This window comes from Zalophus californianus, chromosome 16 (assembly GCF_009762305.2).
Source record: "Zalophus californianus isolate mZalCal1 chromosome 16, mZalCal1.pri.v2, whole genome shotgun sequence".
NCBI lineage: Eukaryota > Metazoa > Chordata > Mammalia > Carnivora > Otariidae > Zalophus > Zalophus californianus.
In genome coordinates, this window is record NC_045610.1 from 13,546,462 (window position 1) to 13,566,915 (window position 20,454).

General features: G+C 41.0%; 2 protein-coding genes across 10 annotated transcripts in view; both read left to right on the forward strand.

The window, feature by feature from the left end:
• The window catches only part of NCBP3 (nuclear cap binding subunit 3), a 47,018-nt gene extending 27,701 nt beyond the window's left edge, over positions 1-19,317 (forward strand). Inside the window, exons 6-14 of one of the 2 annotated variants that reach the window (XM_027568604.1) lie at positions 173-249; positions 979-1,087; positions 2,996-3,095; positions 3,396-3,499; positions 5,322-5,613; positions 7,188-7,342; positions 8,815-8,976; positions 9,800-9,962; positions 10,429-10,768. In XM_027568604.1, the coding sequence (XP_027424405.1) occupies positions 173-249; positions 979-1,087; positions 2,996-3,095; positions 3,396-3,499; positions 5,322-5,613; positions 7,188-7,342; positions 8,815-8,976; positions 9,800-9,962; positions 10,429-10,537 (1,271 nt within the window). In that variant the 3' untranslated portion in view covers positions 10,538-10,768. Of the gene's footprint in view, positions 1-172; positions 250-978; positions 1,088-2,995; positions 3,096-3,395; positions 3,500-5,321; positions 5,614-7,187; positions 7,343-8,814; positions 8,977-9,799 lie in introns of both variants that reach the window. The other variant, XM_027568605.2, reaches the window with a different exon arrangement.
• Positions 19,318-19,542: 225 nt separating this feature from the next.
• The window catches only part of ITGAE (integrin subunit alpha E), a 64,514-nt gene continuing 63,602 nt past the window's right edge, over positions 19,543-20,454 (forward strand). For 6 of the 8 annotated variants that reach the window (XM_027568593.2, XM_027568598.2, XM_027568595.2 and 3 more), the window contains exon 1: positions 19,543-20,151. In XM_027568593.2, coding sequence (XP_027424394.1) covers positions 20,118-20,151 — 34 coding nt within the window. In that variant the 5' untranslated portion in view covers positions 19,543-20,117. The remainder of the gene's footprint in view (positions 20,152-20,454) is intronic. The other 2 variants (XM_027568594.2, XM_027568596.2) reach the window with 2 other exon arrangements.

Below are 20,454 nucleotides of genomic sequence, written 5' to 3' on the forward strand. Positions count from 1 at the left end.
ACACCGTTGGTTTAGGTTTCTCTGCAGAGCATTATATAGCATCTCATTGTCAGTTATTTCTAAAATAAGCTGTGATGCTTTGGATCATCAGTAAATAGGAAATATTGGACTTTTAAATTACATGAGATGGAGTTATGTTAAGGTTCATCCTGTCCCTTATATTGTATTTTAGATAAGCAGGAAGACAGTTCAGATGATGACGAGGCTGAAGAAGGAGAAGTTGAAGATGAGAACTCAAGTGATACAGAGGTTAGTAATAGGGCAAAAATATATATATAAGGTTTTAGTGTAAAAACTGCTTACTCTCTTATTTAAGGCTTAAGGTCTTAGTAAATTGAGTTCTTCCTCTGGCTTTCACTGTTAAACCTTTTGAGGGTACACTAGGCTCCTGGCCTTTAAGTTCATATGGCTGTAATGAGTGATTTTTCTTGAAATCTTAGAATAGTACTCATACTTGTGTATAAAAGAAAATGGTTTTATTGAGAAATATTTTGAAGTGTTATCTAATCAGTAAAATTAAGAAAAAACAAGTGACAGAATATTTCCTAATGGGGCATGTGTTATTGTTGGAAATATTAAAGTGTATTCATTTAAAAAATATTTATTGAGTACCTACTCTATACCAAATTCTAGGTCCTGTGGATATAGAGCATCAAACCAAAGTCCTTCCCCTCTTGGAACATACATTCTAGTGGCGAAGATAGACAATACACAGATACACAGATATATAATATAATGTCAGAAAGGGAGGAGTGCTATGGAGAAAAGTAAAGAAGGGTAAGCAGATAGAGAATGATGGAGACTATTCTTTAGACAAGGTGTTCAGGGAAGACTTCTGACTTAGAAATGTTTCAGAAGAACATGTGCTGTCATGGTTCAACAATTGTTAAAGAATGCTTTCTCAATGGGGACTTTGCTACTGAATAAATATGAAAGAAGCTTTAATGTTTATATTGAAAATGCTCTTTTTTTCTTAAGTTGGACACATTGTCTCAAGTAGAAGAAGAGTCTCTGCTAAGAAATGATCTTCGTCCAGCTAACAAACTTGCTAAAGGAAATAGGTTATTCATGAGATTTGCTACAAAAGGTAACTGTGATATTTGGCATTAATTTTTAGTTGTAATCTAAGCCATTTATTTTTGAGTGACATCCTTCTCTTTTGAATAGGAAGTTAGGTCAAGTAATCTCAAAGTCCCTTCAAGCTATAATGTTCTGTGCTTGTGAAATGATGGCTTGCTGCCTGAGTTGAATTTCAGATTTTGAAGGTGAATGTTAGCTATTTGTATACTTTTGTGATTTCTGGCTAAAGGAAGTTATTTTCTGTGAAAGCTAGTTTGCTCTCTGTGCGTTTCAGCCAATTTATCATCTGAACTATTAAAACATTTTAAAATTATACTTTTTTATTCATCACAGCAATATCCTCCTGGACATTGCTAATTGTGCCATTCAGCTCTAATTCTCTAAGGAGTTAAAAGCCTCTTAAATTTGTAAAGCTCTCTATGCACAATGATTCTGGTGTGCATTAAAATATATATGAATTTTGAATATGGAATACTCCTCTGATCTATTTTTCTTGACTGAGACATGTTTAAGGAGTCTAAGCTCATTATTTTATAGACTGCCCCTCAGTTTCGGTTTGTCTAATATCTCTTCCTGATTAAATCGGGTTTTGTGTGTTAGGCAAGAGTACCACAGAAATGCTGTTATATCATTTGCAGTGCATCATGTCAGGAGACACGTGATACTTACTTGTCCCATGTCTGGAGATGTTAACTTTTCTCACTTGGTTAAGGTAATGATTGCTAGGTTTCTCCTGTATTTCCATTTGTAATATAAAAATTTGTGGGAGGTACTTTGAAATTATGTAAATAGACTTTTGCTCATCATACTTCCACTCAACATCCATTGATGACTTTTTAACTACGTTTCAACTAACTACGTTTGTTGGCATTCTGCTATAAGGAAGAACTTTCTCTTTCTACCCATTTATTTATTTACTTACTTACTTATCAGTTTAGATTCGTGAGTCTTATTTTATTCAGTGGGTTATTCATTCATATCATTGTTTTGATTTACAAATCTTCTTGGATTTGGCCAGTGGAGCCCTTCAAGCTCTGTTATTTTGACATGCCTTCATGATTCTTTGAGCACTTTCTTTCTTTATGGCACAGTAAAACATCTTGTTTTTCCAGACTCAACTTGTACTTTCCCTGTCCCAAATCTGGAATCAGCCATTCTCCAAGGAGCTGGTGGGCATGTTTTTTAAAGGGTGTACATACTGGCTTGTGCCACTGTTTACTTATAGTACTGGATACATGTGCATTGGTATTCATCTGTTGTTGTCAGTGAGTGCCTCAACAAAAATGTGTATGATCATTTCTTTCTATTAACTGGCACTTTAACTTGACAAAAGTGATCTTCTCTCTATCTATATTCATTTGAGTGGCTTATTTGAGTGCATTCTAGATAAATGGTGTTATGCTGTTTTCTGTAAGCCATTTTGAGGAACGTCATGATTGGAAAAAATGTTTTACCAGATATATGGAATATATATAATCTGTTTCTTTACTACTTCTTTGTTATTGGAGTGTTGTCATTCAGAAACAAATGTCATCTTTCAGGGGGGCCAGGAAAATACTACCTCTTCTGGAAAGCCTTTTTTATTCCTGAACAGCTATAATGACTGAAGCTCTCTTAAGCTTCTTAGAACCTTGTATGTTGTATTATTGTTGTTGTTAATAGTATTTTCTCTATGAGGTCAGTCAGCTCCTTAATGGCGGCTTAACCTCATTCATCTCTGTATTTTGCTCCCCCCCCTATATTGCACTGCTTTGCTTTTGTAGGCACTGAGAGTGAATATTTGTAGTGTATCTTTCCCTTTTGTTGGCAGATTGTGCTGATCTGAGCCCAGCTATGGAAAACATTTTTTTAAACCATTCAACATTGTCTTCATACCAATGGGAAATCCTGGGTAACTGTCGTAATTAATTTTTAGATGACAAAAAGGAACTTGGAGCAGCCAGAAGAAGTCAGTATTACATGAAATATGGGAATCCAAATTACGGAGGCATGAAAGGAATTCTTAGTAATTCTTGGTGAGTCCAGAACTTTAAAATACAATAGTTTAAATACTACGTAAGCTTTTCTTAATCCCTCAGTTGGTATTCTGCAGTGGAATGTCAACACCATGTGTGGACTCGAAGGAAGACAAGAAGAAAGAGTTCAAGATTCTTAACTCTAGGGTAAATGGTATGAAAGGCTGAGTTTGAGTTTCACGTAAAATGTCTCTGTTTCAGCACCTAACATTTCATCAGTGTATAGTTGAATTTAATTAGTAGATTTCAAGGTCCTTTTTGTTGGTTTTTTGACTATGTGCTTATCTTGGAATGTTGCAGGAAGCGAAGATATCATTCCCGTCGCATTCAGCGGGATGTGATCAAGAAGAGAGCCCTGATTGGGGATGACGTTGGCTTGACGTCCTATAAACACCGACATTCCGGTAGTTGCCTGCTCAGCTCTTGGGTAGACACATGTTTGGCTCCCGAAATCATATTCTTATTCTTAATACAGTCTTTTAAGGTTCCAAACTTTATCATCCTCTCTTCCTTGCCCTCACCCTCTGCCAACATATAGGAAAGTAAGTCAAGTCACGATTAATTTTAAATTGCCCATACAAAAGAGGTCAAATGATTTAATAAAAGCTGTTCTAACAAAAAAGGCCAAATATGACATAGGAAAAATTGAAAGAAAATTTTCTGTAGGAATCTAATTTTTCTACTATTAATATCAAAAGCTGCATGAAAATCTTTTAAGTTATTTTATCAGATGACTTGATTTTATTATTTCTTTGTCTGATAATGAAAATAGGCTGCTATGTCTAGTGTTTTATACTTATTGGCTTATGCACACGAATGCCTCCGTTAAATGAGATACCATGACTTGGGTTTCATTTTGTTTGTTCTGTCTTTCCTTCCTTTCTTTCTTTGTTTTGGTGCTTATGAAAGAACCGTTTTCATTATGTTTTATAAAGGTTTGTTTTTATTTAAAAAAAAGATTTGTTTTTATTTTTAATCTAATCTGTAGAATCTTCTACATGCTTTGTAGAACTGCTAAGTCAGCATACAAACATGGGATAACATGTATACATGTTTATCATGGTAACAGGGACAGGTGAAGTCTATCATTTTTATTTAATGAGTATATCCAAAATTGTATATTTGAAATCTGCTTCTTAAAAATGTACATACTTTTCTGTTACACAGTTACAGGTTTCCAATTTCAATTACTCTAAGGTATTCTTACCATACAATCTTTATATTTACATTAAAGAAATTAAGAAGCAAATTGCCCCTAATTCTAGCACGCTAACATAAACAACAGATTTCATTTTACATTTATTTGTTTCTTTTCATAATAAATATAATTGTTAACATTTTATAGTCATCTCCCACTTATAAGCATTTTTCCATGAACTTTAAAGTTACAGTTGATTTTCATTATTCATAGTGGTTATGTTCTATAAAGTCACTGTGATCATTGATATAGTGAATACTAAACCATTCAGAGACTCTGGTCACACCATTTTCATCAGCTGATCAATATATAACCTTCTTGGATGTGTGTTTCTGTTTAAAGACATCTTATTTAATACATATTGTTGATTCATTAACATTGGACTCAGCCAACAGCACTATAACTCATGCTCGAACAAAGCTTATTTAACATGTGTTTATTCTGTAAGGCACATCACAGCCTTCTTGGGCTTAAGAACACAAGACAGCTTTGGCAGTACACTTGGAGGCCATTTTAAAAAATTTTTAAATGAAATCAACAAAAGCCACAAAAATATGAAAAGCATGGCATTTAATGAACTGCAATGTTTGTTTACAGTATGAGAGCTGAAATAAGAAAGCAGAGTGTTGCCTCATTTGACCTCAGCTGGGAATATGCACAGCTGATGACTCAATTTTTTTGTCACTCTGCACATGTCCACAAATGACCATAAAAACACCTTTACAAGTGTTGATATGGAGTTAAAAATAAATTTGGCAGATTTGCAAATATAGAATTCATGAATAATGACAATCAACTGCACTTTAGATAACTTTATAATAGTCCATCAGGTTACTAGATCATACCGTACTAGCCATTCTTCTGTTGTAGGTATCAGAATGGCAACTAGATTGGAACTTACAGATAATGCTCTAGTAAGATCTCGGGCATGGGAACCCCACCTTTTTAAAAGGTCACCAACATAGAGTAGAAAATCAGATTTGTTAGTTTTAGTGCTTTTCCTAATGTGTTTTGGTTAAATTTCTTAGGACTAGTAAATGTTCCAGAGGAACCCATTGAAGAGGAAGAAGAGGAGGAGGCAGAGGAAGACCAGGACATGGATGCAGATGACAGGGTGGTGGTGGAGTACCACGAGGAGCTGCCAGCTCTCAAGCAGCCCCGGGAGCGGAGCACCTCTGGGCAGTCCAGTGCCAGTAGTTCAGACTCTGATGAAATGGACTATGACCTAGAATTGAAAATGATTTCCACTCCTTCACCAAAGAAGAGCATGAAAATGACCATGTATGCTGATGAAGTGGAATCCCAGTTGAAAAATATTAGGTAAAAATAGTTTTTTTTTTCAATGCTAACTTTTTATTTTATTTTAAATACTAATTTGTAACTTTCTCTTAACTCCTCTTAATTTTATAATCACTTTTATCTGTTCTAATTTCAGTCCGTTGAAGAATTTGAATAAAAGCATCTAGTTTTTCCTGTAAATATACAAGAAGTAATCCTTCTTATAAAAATGATAGACAGTAATAGAAAGTGAAAATCATCCATAATATCACCTTTCTTAAAATAATGATTTAGCAATTAAATGAATAACTTTCCTGCTAATTTTATGTATATACCTAACACATGGAGAAATTATAGTTCTACAAAAATGAAGTTGTATTTATATTGTTATGCAGTGTGCTTTTTCTGTTTAATATATTGCAGACTTCTGCTTTTCTTTCCACCCAGATGTAGTACATTGTTTGAAAGTATCATGATTTTTTTAACCAATCCCTTATTGATAGACATGTAGGTTTCTATTTTCTTACTGTTGCACTAACTAGATAAATTTCTTGAATTCCAGTTATTGCACAAAACTACATATATATTTAAAAATGTGGTGTTGCTAAAAGTGCCTAGGTGGCTCAGTTGATTGAGCATCCGACTCAGTTTTGGCTCAGGTCATGCTCTCAGGGTTGTGAGATCGAGCCCTGCATCGGGCTCAGCATGGAGTCTGCCTAAGACTCTCTCCTCTTCCTGTGTCCTTGTCCGCCCACCCCTGTTCTCGCATGCACGCACTCTCTCTCACTCTCCAAAATAAATAAATCTTAAAAAAAAAAAAAATCCGTGTTGCTAAATTTCCTTCCAAAAAGGTTTTACTCACTTTATAACCTATTACCTACATACTCACCAGTCTTATCACTCTTTCTAATTTTTGCTAATTTTGTGGCCAAAAAAATAGTTGTTCTAATATATATTTCTTTGATGACTATTGGGGATGAACAGATTCCTAAGGGCAGATAGCAAATGCACAACTCAAAGTGTTGGGGTCTAGGGGTTCTCTCTCTAAGTGTTCGTGGTAGTGTATTTGGGGAAAGGAAAAACAATTCAATCTGGTTCATTTATATGGCTTTGCTCATATCCTTATTTTTAGTTTTCAGAGAACTTTCCAGTGTTGAATGCTGCCAGAATAATGCTGGTGCCTAGCATGGTAGCAGATGTCTTTGACAGAGAAGTCTGCCCTTTAAAGAAAGAGATTGTAGACTCTGTTGTATGTTGACTACAGCAAAATCACAGCCTGGGTGAACAGAGATCCCTGAGCCCTTTGCAGGCCTTACTCAACATTTGTCCCAGAAGGGAGGGTACTGGGACTTGCAATTACACATTATTTGATAGTTTACAGATATCATTTGTGGAAACCACACTGGAAAACTCAGAAACCTACTTGCCCTGATCTCTTTATAACAGGCTGATCATGATTTTTATAAGCAAATAATTATTGATATATGGTATTTGTGAGTGAATATTGGCTATATTAGATTGGACTCTTAAATTGTTTTCTCCAAAATATATGAGATTATTGCATAGTCTTTATCCCACAGTTGAAGTTGGTTAATTGTGCCTTTTTTTTTTTAAAGGAACTCCATGAGGGCAGATACTATATCCACAAGCAATATCAAAAACCGAATTGGTAACAAATTACCAACTGAGAAATTTGTAGATGTCCGACATCTGTTAGATGAAAAACGTCAGCACACATGTCCACGGCCACCAGGCAGCAATACTAAGTCAGGTATTGTTTGTTCAGTTGTGGTTCTGAGCTCCAGAAAGCAAATTAGGGCAGAGGTAGGTCCTCGGATAAAACATTACCAGTAATGAACTGATTTATTTGTCCTAGTTCATCACTTCTAAATTTTGGGTTAGGCATTGGAACTTTAAGGACATGAAAAATAATCGTACTTTTGCAGTACTAGCTTTCAATATTTATGTCCCAATTGTTTTACTCTGTATGTCATTGATATACTTTATACATAAGGATGATAGAAATTAAGTTGGGTTTTTGTATAAATGGTCAGGAATTTGAACTAGATAGTATACATGTGCAGAGTGGGTACTTGGCCATGCCTGCTGTGTGCCAGGCCCTGGGTTAGATGGTGGGAATGTTAGAATCTTTGAAGGGGATGCAAAGTCATCATAGCACTTAGATGGAGAGACACGAGTGCACACATTCTGGTAATTCCACCCCAAAACAGAATGGAGTAAGTGCTCTACTAGGTCTGTAAACAGTGTGCTGTGGGAGCACAGAGGGGAGGTGGGTCTGCTGGGGGAATTGTGGAGGGCTTCTTAAAGAAAGTGGCTTTAGAGCAAGGCTCGGGGAGGGAGTGGGATCTCCATTGGCAAACCTAGTTTTTTGAGGTGGGAAATAAACATATTTATTTTAGATAATTTGTGGCAGGGTGGGGTAGGGTAGAGAGCTAAATAAGTAACAAGGGTCTAAACTAGATTGGGGAGTGGAGATGGAATGGATGAGAACATCAAAACTTGTAAAGGAAGAAGACTTGGCACTAGGAAGTGAGGGGGCAAAGGGAAAGAAGCCAAAGGACTCAGGCCTGAAAAACCAGAAAGTTGGGGATGCTACTCTCTGAAACAATAAGCAAGATGGATGAAGGCCGCAGTACAGTGACTTGCTAGTAAACGTGTTGTTGTTGCTGTTATTGTTGGGGGGAACTCAAGAGGACAGATTTCTTGGAGGAGGATTGGGGGAAGGGAAAAACAAATTTGATTTGTGATATCTTCCCTTGATCCTTTGCTTTTGTCAGTCTCATTACATTTACTATTAAATGTAATAAGTTTATTAAGAATTCCTTATATGTTCAAAGATTGTGGTTTCTGTTCTCAGGGAACTTACAGTATTGTTTGTTAGCTGAAATGTTTGTAAATTCTTTGGTATGCTTGGTTCTACTTAAAAAAAAAAAAAAACGCACACACACACACAAAACAAAACAGCTGAGTTTGTGTCAGAAATTCCTTTCTGGAGCAGTCAGCTGAGAGTTTTTTTCCACTGGCAGCCTCAATGTCTGAACTTTCCTAGGGGAATCCGGACTGATTATATAGAGAGAAGGATTTTAGAAGCTTGATTTTGTCAGGCTCTTTGTCTTGGTTTGGGGAGATTTGGCACCAGGTCCTCTAGGGATCTCAGGTTGACAATATCGATAGCAAAGCACACACGCTTGGTCACAGTAATCCTTTTTTTCCTTTTTCTAGATATACGCCAGCGGTTAGGAAAAAGACCATATTCTCCAGAAAAGGCTTTTGGTAGTAACCCAGTCTTTCGGAGAGAGCCTTTTTCTGATGTACATAGTAGGCTGGGTGTTCCCAGGCAAGATGTTAAAGGCCTCTACTCTGATACTCGGGAGAAGAAATCAGGTTGGTAACACTTGAAACCGAGGGGGATAGGAATTGGGTAAGAGCAGACTATAGCATAGAAATACTTTGTTGGTCAAAGGCAGGAAATAGCGTGTGTCAAAAATAAATTATTTTTCCTCTTCCGTTATAGTCGTCATAATTGTAATAAGGGTATGGAAAATTTAGAAAATAGAAAAAAACAAAACCAGCCTTGGTTCTTTCTGTTTAGCGCAAATATTATTTAGTCTTAAGTCTCTATTCACATCTTTGCCCATATACATACTCTGCTTTTTTCATACAGGATTTTATTGTGATCATTTTTTCACATTGTTAAATTCTTTATAAATAAAATATTTAATTGCCTTTATAGTGTAGTATGGTATGAAATGCTAAACACATATTTCTCCATTGTTAGATATTAATAAAGTATATTTTAAAAATTAATGGATAGTGGGCCAACTCTCTGAAAGTTTACAGTATAGCAGGCCTGTCAGTTTGCAGAATTTATAGCTGGGAATGATCTGGGAATGGCCCACTCCTGGCAGAATGAAGCTCTACAGAGAATGGTGAGTCTCACCAGGGAGAGGCAGGTATAGCATAAGCAGCCTCCAAGGTGATTCTGATATGCATGGGGAGGCACACATCCCCTAGCTGTGGGACCCAAAGATCCCTCAGTGTGCAGGCAGGGATGATAGCCAGGGAAATGAGATTACCTTCCTAATGCTGCAGAGAGGTTAGAAGAGCCACAGACCCCTCCCCAGTGTTTCTTGCACATCAGGTGATGGCAATGTCCCTGCTTCTCAGCATTGACCACCAAAACTGAAATGCCTTCTCACCCAAACAGGTAGTTTATGGACGCGCTTAGGATCTGCACCCAAGACCAAAGAAAAGAACACGAAGAAGGTGGATCACAGGGCGCCAGGCACTGAGGAAGATGACTCTGAGCTGCAAAGGGCATGGGGGGCTCTGATAAAGGAGAAAGAACAGTCTCGCCAAAAGAAGAGCCGGTTAGATAACTTACCATCTCTCCAGATTGAAGTTAGTCGGGAAAGCAGCTCTGGTTCAGAGGCAGAGTCCTGACGCCCTTGGGGCTAATGGCAGCTGCACTAAAATCTGACATTCTTGTGCAGGGTGGGGTGCACAGTAGGACCCTTCCGCCCCCCCGCAGGAGTTGGCGCCCCCTCCTGCTCTTACACAGTCACCCTCAGCTCTTGCTGCTTCAGCAAGACATGTTAAGAATGTGATGTGTTTTGAAGGGCATCTGTCTATATTTTGCTGCAGAGTAAGAGTTCTGGGCCCTCAATCCTTTCCCCACTACCCCACAAGCTTTACCCTTTGAGGAAAAGGCAGCCCTCCAGATTTTGTAGATGTTTTTCTTAATATTTTTAACATTGTGCTTTTAAAGAAATGTTTTACACAGTTCATCCAAAGAGCAGAGAACTGAACTTCTCACTATTGCCTTGGCCCTGACAGCTGTTACCAGCACCCTTTTCCCAAGAAAAGTCAATTCCCAGGTGCTTATTGGACAGCCTTCGAGGGGGAAGATGAGGGAAGCTGCCAGCTCACCCTTCCAGGACCCTAGTGTGGGGGCCGGATCTCATGGACCTGACCTCAGAGGTGCACCAGTGCCGCCCAGGTAGATAAGAGATGCAGCATCGATCGTGCTTCCGTTCCTCCCTGGGGATTTCTGTTAGGGGCATCTTAGCAATCAGCTTGAAGTGAAGATCCAAGTTCAGTGCTGTGGGATTTTTAGGAACAAAAAACTGTGACTTCTGGATTTGGGGTGGATTTTTGTGCTAGGGGTGGGGTCATGGATTAATGTTGAACAATTTTTAAGTCTGTATTATGTTTAAAAATATTAATGATTTAAAAGTTTAAATTTTTAATTTTTATATGTGAAAGTATTTCCTGTTGGCTACAAGGGAAGATCAAGTGGTGTCTTATGTGTGCTGTTAAATATATATTATATACTTTGGAAGAAGGCAAAGAGAGGAGTCTCATTATTTTTAAATGATCCTAATTGTATAGTCAGTCTGTTGTATATAGTGTTCAGCTTGCTTTTTGGCCACTGTAGGAAAAAAATCCATCCATCTGAGATGGGGTCCTGTTGTTTATTATCACTTCAGAAGTGATACATTAGTATTTATTCTTTCTATTTCCAAGTTCTGGCACCTGAAGATATCTTTAAAACTGGCAAATAAGATAATAGTAATAGAAATTTTAGTTTATTTCTCGTTTACTTCTAAACTTTGAGATTATTTTAAAGGCAGTAGATTACTTTGTCTTACTATTTGATCTTTATTTTGAAGTATTTAATGTTCGTATTCCTCTACAGGCTTAAAAATAGTGTTTCACTTCAATTCACTAGAACTTAAGAATTAGAGATAGTAAGCCTTTGTCCCTTTGTGATGTCACAACTCCTCACCTGTCTGGAGTGTTTTAGTACCTGGTGCAGCCCTGGATTCTAAGGATCTTTACTTGTGGCATTGATAGTTGATTACAGTGTGGTGTGAATGCAGAACACTGCTGCTAAGAAAGGAAGGAAAGGGCTGTGGGGCTTGAGAGCCACAGCAGCTGTACTCTACCATGTTTTGTTGCTGTACCTGCTTTTCAATCCCTTTAGAAAGATTAGAGGCTATTAACTACTGTATGTTTCCGCCTCCTCATCGGATTCTTGGAGAGAGATGGTTCTCTGCCAGTTGAGACCTAACGTTTCTGAGGTTTCTAGCTTTTTTTGCCCGGTGGAGCATACAGCTGAGAGCCAGGTTCTTGAGAAGGGCAAGGTCTGGGGAGTTGGTAGAGTGAGAAGGACAAGGACCTGAGAGTCCGAGACCTGGATGCCAACCCCTGGTTTCTGTTCCATGGGCCTGGGCCTCTAGTTTTCCCATCTGGCAAGTGAATGGGCTGGTACCAGAGCTTCTGACTTTGTTGGTGCATCTCAGTGGTGTTTTACTCTTCCCGAAGCAATGGTTGTGGTGGGCTGGCCAGCACCAGTTTCTGTTGCAGGTGTGGGGAGGGTCAAGAAGGGCATGCATGAGGTTTGGGGCAGGGATTGACCTCCATCCCATTTCCATTACAGTCTCTGGGTCTTCTCGTGGGACAGAGATGTCCTTGTGGTCAGGGTCCTAACTGATGTGGTCTCAGCAGTGTTCAAAAAAAGCCCTTCTGTGTTTCCCAGTCACGACCTTTTCCACCAGTAGTTTGAGCCCATCTCTCCCATGGCCTTATAGTCCTGGCCAATCTCCTGCTAGAGATCAGGGAAGGCTTTCTGAGAAGGTGGTGGTGTGTAGTCAAAACTGGGCCTTTGATCTTACCATGAAAAATGCCCACTTCTGCAGCCTTGTAATTCTTACAAACACACAGACCCCAGAAAAGTATCTTTGAAGATTTTACTTCCCCAAGTTATTGTTGGCCACCTCCTCTTGCTCTCTGGCCCACACTCAGGCACTCAGATCTTACAACATCTTACATGTGCTCTGAATGCCCAGGCCCTTTCTTTGGAGTTTGGGAGTGAGGGTAGACAGTCAGGATGGCCCTAGTGGCAGCTCAGTGTGCCTGGGCGCTCCTTATGTATGTGGGCACCAGGGCTACAGACTTTTCTATATTCTTCTTAGTCTTTATGCATATGAGATTGCAAATACATTGCTGCTGCTTGATAGTAATTGCAGATACCTCATTTCTGTTTCCCACTCTCCCTCTTGGGAGAGACACCAGCTACCCAGGAGAACTTGTGGAGCCTGTGACAAGCCCTCCTCTGGCCCCTTTTTTTGTCCCATGAACTCCTCCCCTTAGTTCAATCACTGTCTTCTCCCACTTCATCCCTGTGACAGCTCCTCCCTGATCTCTGCCCCATATCCCATCCCTCCATCTCTGTTCTGTGCACTGCAGCTGGGATGAACTTTTGCTGTTTGCAGCTTTACTGAGCTGTTATTTACATAGTGTACAGTTCACTCCTTTCAAGTATACACTTCAAGGGCACTGGCTGTCTCAGTTGGAGGAGCATGCGACTCGATCTCGGGGTTGTGAGTTTGAGCCCCACATTGGGTATAGAGGTTACTTAAAAATAAAAAATTTTAGGAAAAAAAAGTATACACGTCAGTGGCTTTTAGTATATTCACAGAGTTGTGCAGCCATCACATAGTCAATTTTAGAACATTTTCATCACCAAAAACAAACCCTATATCCATTAACAATCATTCCCCAGTCCCTCTTCCCTCCTGGCAACCACTACTTTTGGTTTCTGTGGATTTGCCTTTTTTGAATGCTCATGTAAATGGAATCATACACTTTGTGGCGATTTGTGATTGGCTTCTTTCACTAAACATATTTTTGAGGATCATCCGTGTTGTAGCCCGTATTAGTACTTCTTTTTATTAATGAATAATATTCCATTGTATCAATACAGTACATTTTATTTACCCATTCATCAGTTGATGGACATTTGGGTTGTTTCTACTTTTGGCTGATGTGAATTATGCTGCTATGGAACATTTATGTACAAATGTTTGTGATCATGTTTTCATTACTCTTGGGTTATATATCTAGGGGTGGAATTGCTGGGTCATACGGTAACTCTGTTTTAACCTTTTGAAGAACTGCCAGACTATTCTCCCAAATGGCTGCATCATTTTCCATTTTCCCCATTAGTGTATGAGGGCTCTGGTTTTTCCACGATCCTCGACAACACTTATTTCGCAACGTGAAGTGGTAGCTCCTTGTGATTCTGATTTGCATTTCCCTGATGTATAATGATACTGGGCATCCTTCCGTGTGCTTCAGAATGAACTTTCTTAAGAAAGTTATTCTGTTATTCTTCTGCTTAAAACCTTTCCAAAGCTTGGAATAAATTCCAAACTCCAATGATAGCTCACAAGGCTTGTCAAAATCTAACTTCTGGTATCTCTGGCCTGTTCTCCCCAACCTCCCCTGCCCTGTGCCCACTAGTTACTTGGACCCATCTTGATCTCACCAGCCTTTCACAACTCTGCTCAGTGCTTTTCTTCCCCAGCAGTGACACACTCCCCTGGACCTTTCTCCCTTCTGCCTAAGCCTTGCCTTCTCTTTTCCCTCATCCTCATAGACTTAGAGGTGGCTGCCTCCAACTTCCAGAGCCAGGTTATGGGCCTCTGCTACACAGTGCTGTCATGAATGAGACTCTGCTCATTTCAAGGTTGGGCTATACAGTCACACCTAAGATAAAAATGGAGTGTAATCAAAATTCCTCTTGGAAATCCTGGGGAACATGCCATGTTGAAAACCAGCATCGTGAGATCCAGCACAGTTGGTTTCTGCCTGTGTGGGAACAGATCATAGTTTCTTTGGTTGAGCTCCAGCTGAAGTGGTAGGCCTGCAATGAAGGCCATATTGTGGAAAAAAAAAACCACTTATTTTTAGGTGTTAAACTCACTCAGGCAAGCAACTCACTTTTGAAGAGGCTCTTGGGAACTGTAACAAGCCACACAAGCTTACCTTAGGTGAGTGGAGGGGCAGGTGAAATGGCCCAAATGACTTAAAATTGTTTTCCTTTCTCCTTGTCATTTTAAAAATTTTCTCAGGAGACTATACCATTGTGTTTGCCTAAGTGAAATGTGTGTATGATGCCAAATCTCTGTAACCGCCCCCCAGAGCCAGCACGGCTATACACTGAATTGTAATTCCCTGTTCCTACTTTGTCTTTTTTGCTAGATTGTAAGCTCCATGAGAGTAGGCACCATGTCTGGTTTGTTCATGGGGGTTTCTCCAGTCTTAGAGCCATGCCTGGCACCTAGCAGGTTATCTGTAAACATGCGGTGAATGTCTAAATCCCCCAGCTGCAGGAACAGCTTCGTTCTCTGAGGCCTGGGGTCCTCTTACAGGCTAGTCCTTGTTTTCTGCCTTGTACACACAGTACTTGATGTTCATGTTTTATTTTCCCTTTTAGCCTGTGAGCTCCTAATGAGCAGGTGTCTTCATGTTGTTATCTCTGTATCCTCCCACCATGCCAGTCCAGAGTAAGGAGTACTTAAGAAGTGTTTGGTAAATGAGTGAATTATGGTAACAACCCAGCTCTGACTCCTTTGCCTATAGGCTAGTCGAAATCTAGCTGACATTACCAGATTGAAAAAGAGGAAGATTATTCAGAAGTACATAAACTGTACTTGTATAAGAAAAAAATCTCATTAATTAGACCTCCATAAAATTCAAATTTTGGTGATCTGGCCATATCTGAGCTGAAGTGTACCTGCTGTATAAAGAATTTGCAAGAGAATCATGTAGAATATTTTTTTTGGAAAGCATTCATCTGCCCCAGGAGAGCAGGAAAGGAAGCTGGTAGGTGGATGAGAGGCCCCAAAGAGGGACTACTGAGCCAGTTCTTAGCTTTGGGTCCTATGGGAAAGGAAAGTGACAGCAGTCCAAAGAAGGCAAAGAGAAAACTTGTTCAGGCAGCAGCTCTTTTGCCTCCAGTAGCAATTCCAGCTCTCACTCGAGTGTTCTTAAAGTTATGCTGCAGTGCAAACGGGCCGTTTGGGTTCACAGTAACAGCGAACCATGGCTTCACAGATTAATTAATTGCTGTACAAATCAATTGGGTATATAAGTATTTGCTTTTAAACTTTATATAACAGGAAACAAATGAAGTTAAAACATTTTTTTTCCTTTAAGAACTAAAAGGACAGAATGTTTTTGATAATTTTGAGAATATCACACTTGCTTCAAGGCAGATTATTGCATAATCTGACCAACAAAAATCCAGAACTTTTCTTACATGTTTATAAAATAAATCTTAGAAGAAAAAATATGGTAAGCATTTTTTTTAATGAAATTCTATGAACATTTCACAAGATTTTGATGTTCCTGGGAGCAATTAGGGAAATGCTGGCTCAAAAGCCTATTTTGGATTGTGAGGCACTAAAGTGGGAGTTTCCTGTGCTATAGATAAAACTCTAGAGTATGGGTGGTATTAACCTGCCAAAGTCAATACCCTGCCCTAGGGTTCTTACCTGTTTTTGCTCGAGCAATTCTGAGGCCCTCTGTGCATGACCAGAGTCTTCAGTAGGTGAAACTTTGTGTTATCTCAAATTGTCTGTCACCCTCACCTCTGACTGTAGGGTAGTGAAGCTGTAGGTTAGTGAAGCCAAGAGGCCCACAACATTGGCAGGAGAGGAGACATGATCTTCCTGTCCCTTCCTGGCTGTTTGTGTGTTTAATCATGTGGTGCCTCCCCTCTTGTCATTGGCAAGGATTACTCAGAAAGCCTATGAGCAGGAGGTTGTACTTTTAGCTCAGGTAGAGTGTCTTTGGGGGAAGGTCAAATAGAATGAGACTGGGCCTGAAGCTTGGGGACTCATTTTTTCTCACATACAAACTGAACAAGACTGAACAAATCCCTTCCCCTCTCTGGACCCCAGTTTCCCTGTCTGTCAGACGAAGAGCTCAACTGGGATGGCCTCCAGGTTTCTTTCTGTTGCTAATGTGAGTTCTAGGATCTTTGCTCTACCTTTGCAAAGACCATTAGGAGCCTAAGTTGCACAGGAAGGAGGTAGGGGCAAGCAAGAGGCCCAAGCCCTTGGACCCTTGGTCCATAAACCAACCCCTCAGCTACAGAAGAACAAGAGGATCCTCTCCCTTGCTTCCTCCGCACTAAGCCCACCTTCCCCAACACACGCATGCATGCACCATTCCATGTTTTATTTGGGAGGCTTTTTAGGAAGTAGTCCATTGTATTAGCATGGGCTGCCATAACAAAATACCATAGACTGAGTGGCTTAAACACCAGAAATTTATTTTCTCACCATCTAGAGGCTGAAAGGCCAAGATCAGGATGGTAGCATAGTCAGGTTCTAATGAGGGCTCTCTTCCTGGCTTGCAGACGGCCATATTCTCATAGTGCCCTCACATGGCCTTTCCTTGGTACGTGCACATGGGGAGAGAGATCGCTCTTCCTTTGCTAAGGCCACTAAGCCTATTGATTAGGGCCATACATTTATGACCTTAATTATCTCCTTTAAGGCCTTTAGACCCTATCTCCAAATAAACTCATGTTGGGGGGTTTATGGCTTCAACATACGAATTTGGCAGGGGGCGGGGCACACAGTTCAGTTCAAGACACCCAGTATATGTTTGTGAAATGAGGTCTCTGCTTTTTAAAAGCTCACAAACTGGGAGAGATTTAGCCCTATGGGTATGAGAGGAGTAGGGTTGTAGTAGTTCAGAGTCCTGGTACTGGAAGAGACAGACCTGTCTTAAGTCCCAACTCTGCCACTTATTAGCCATATGGCCTTAGGCAAGTTACTTAACCTCTCCAGTCCAGTATTCTCATCTGGGAAATCAGGATAACCAAGTAGGGTGGCTGTTAGGGTCAGATGAGGGCTTTGCATGGAAGGCCCTTGGCACTGAGTCTGGCACTCCCTCCTTAGTGCTCAGTCAATGGTAGTGATTCCTACCACTCCTCAGATTGCCCCCAGCTGCCCTTTGCCAGCTCTGTCCTCCATTGCAGCCCTGTCTCTGTAAGTCCTCATGCTTCCAAATGCCCTCTACCCAGCTTCCCAGAACTCAGAAGGCTAGTGGGTAGTTAGAACGTCTTCTAGGCCTACAGGCGATGAGGCAGGACTGTGGGAACAGCCCCCCATCCACTGGTGAATGCAGATACCAGAGCTTTGGACTCACTCTCAAAACAGAGCCGTTAGTGCTTTGACCTCTTGCTGAACAGGTCATCTCCATCCTGTAACTTTTAAGACTTTTTATTTTGAAATAATTTCAAAATTACAGAGAAGTTTCAAGGATAGAACAAAGAACATTTTGCAATATTTTATCATTCATTCTTTCCCTCCTACCTTCTGTCCCCCCATCCCCACCTCTGAAGCATGAACTATTTGAGAATGACTTGCATACACCTATCCCTTTACCCTTAAATATTTTAGTGTACATTTCCTAAATTCTTAGGAAATAAGGACAGTCTCTCATATGACCATCACATAGTTCTCAAATTCAGGAAGTGTATAATTTTATCTGATCAGCACAGTAGTATCTAATCTTTAGTTCATGTTTCATTTTTACCAGCTGTCCCAATGTTTTTTGAAGCTTTTTTTTTTCCTGGTCCAGGATCACACTGCATTTTGTTTCCTCTCCTTAGTCTCCTTTAACCTGGAACAATCCTTTAACCTTTGTCTTATGGATATACTGATATTTTTGAAGAGTTCAGCCCAGTTAAATGTTGTAGAATGTCCCTCAAGTTGGTCCCTTACCATTTGTCTAAAACCTGTATGAGGCTCTGAGCAGAAGCATTGTTGAACATAGTCTCGCTCTTTTCTTGGGATCTTAAATTTGGATTTGTGGGGACAGCAGTTACTATCAGAGGGACATGCCGGACCTATGTGTGCTCATGATTAGTATTCTGTCATGCTGACACCAGCAAGCTTGGATAAATACATCTTTGAGGGATGCAGGATGAGTCTGCATTCTAGAAGTCTCCAAAGATGCAGAAATGGCCCTGCACCCTGTCCAGCCTCCAGTCACCAGCTTGGCTTGGCCTCCTGAGGTGCCCTGAAGTTCGTACTCCAGACATGAAGTCCTGCTCTCAGAAATCTTGAGCAAGCTGCAGTCCTGGGTTCTAACATGTCCCTACTGCTGGTCTGTTCTGCTCTGTGGCCTGGGGCTACTCTCTTCCCCCTCTGGGTCAGGGATGATGGGGAGAGGAGCTTCTTCTGGCTCTGCCAAGTGCCCCTGGCACTCCAAACAAGTGTGGCGTAGGGGGAAAGTCACTGAGCCCTGGGGTGGTGGGAAAACAGGCCAGGACTCTGGACTATGACAAGGTTAAGCCAATTTGGATGGTCTTTGTTGTGATCTGGCAGGCAGATCATCAAACCTGGAACTTTGTTTCCAGCTGTCAGACAGTGTCCGAAATGGTGAATTGTAATCTCTGTTCAAGCAACCATATAGCATCAGGGAACTATCACATTAGCTGTAGGTATTTTGTCAGACCAAAGCAGACAATGCAAACATGTTTTAAGTGTCATTGATCTCCACAAGACTTTGGCCAAGCAAGCTTTCAATGTGAGAAACAAAATAAAATTGATTTTCGTCTTGTCATTAAGTCAACACCCTTGTCTGCTTTGTTTTAACACTTGCACTAACACTTCAGTGTGCTCTCTCTGGGGATGCGGACATTTCATGTGAGAGACATAGACTCTCCTGCCTTTTTGAATGTGAATTCATTAAAATTAAATACAATTTAAAATTCAGGTCCTCAGTTGGCACTGATAACGTTGCGAGGGCTCAGTAGCCACATGCAGTGTTGGACAGTGCAGATCTAGAACACCATCATAGTTCTGTTGGACAGCACTGCTGTACACTACAACAGTCGGGGAAGCAGGGACACTTCCTTCTGTGACCGACGACAGACTTGGTCACAGGGAAAACTTGACAGATTATGAAGTTAGCTTTTAAATATGCCTGCAGACTGTTGGGGGGCTGGACTGGATCAGAGGTATGCTGTAAAGATTTATGGAATTTTATGTCTTCTGTCCGGTAGCTCAGAGCTGCCCACGTTGCTATAGCCAGGTTTTAAAGAGAATGCAGCCAAGCTGAATTCACTGAGGTGGTGATTTCAGTCAGTGCACTGGGTCTTAACATTTATCAGGCCCTCCATAGCCTCAGGGCCCTGAATGCAGGGGCCAGGTGCAGGAGCCCGATTTCTAGCTGTGGGGGTACTTCTGATAGGAAGGGGACCCCATTCTCACTGCTGAGGCAACCACCACTAAGGATCCTGGGCTGGGTGTTGGGCTGAGGTATCTGGTGGTAGGTTCTAGAGCAGGGCAGGGGCCTGGGACTCACTCACATGAATGATAACGTCTGGATTAATACTGCTGCACTCAAACATCTATCTGATGAGGACATCCAGAGCTGTGTTCCTAGGCCAAGCTTCGGTTCACTGTTCCATGAAGCATGGGTCATGTAGAAGGGCTCACAACTGTCTCTGAGTTTCCAGGACCCAGCCCACAACTGCCGAGGAAGCCACACAGCCAGCTGTGCACAAGTGGGAACATCCGTGTCTACTTGTAAGTGCCTGTCTGCCTGTGGGTCCTTGCTTCTGTGTGTGTCAGTCTCCACCTCCTGGCCACCCACGCAGAGGAGGGGAAGCTGAATAGGCCGAGGTCCACGCCGCTGCCTCTGCTCCTGCTAGGATGTGGCTCTTCCACACACTGCTCTACATGACCAGTAAGTCTGCCCCACCCCCGGCCCTGGGAGGTTGCTGTGCCCTCAGCACAGCCTATCTGTCGAAATGGCGCTCCCTCAGAGCGAGAGGTCAGAGACCGTAGGGAATCCCTGAGGGAGGTGCTCTTGCTTGCTGGGTTAGATCCCCAGCCTTACTCAGAAGGGCTTCTGAGGCTGTTGGTACTGACAGCCTGTGACTTCAGACTGCCGAGCTCTGCCACCCTGTTCCTCCTCCAGCCAGCCTCCCCTCCCCGCCTTGGGCCTTTTCCCCACCGCACCAGTTCCTGGCAGGTCCCTGGGTCTGTG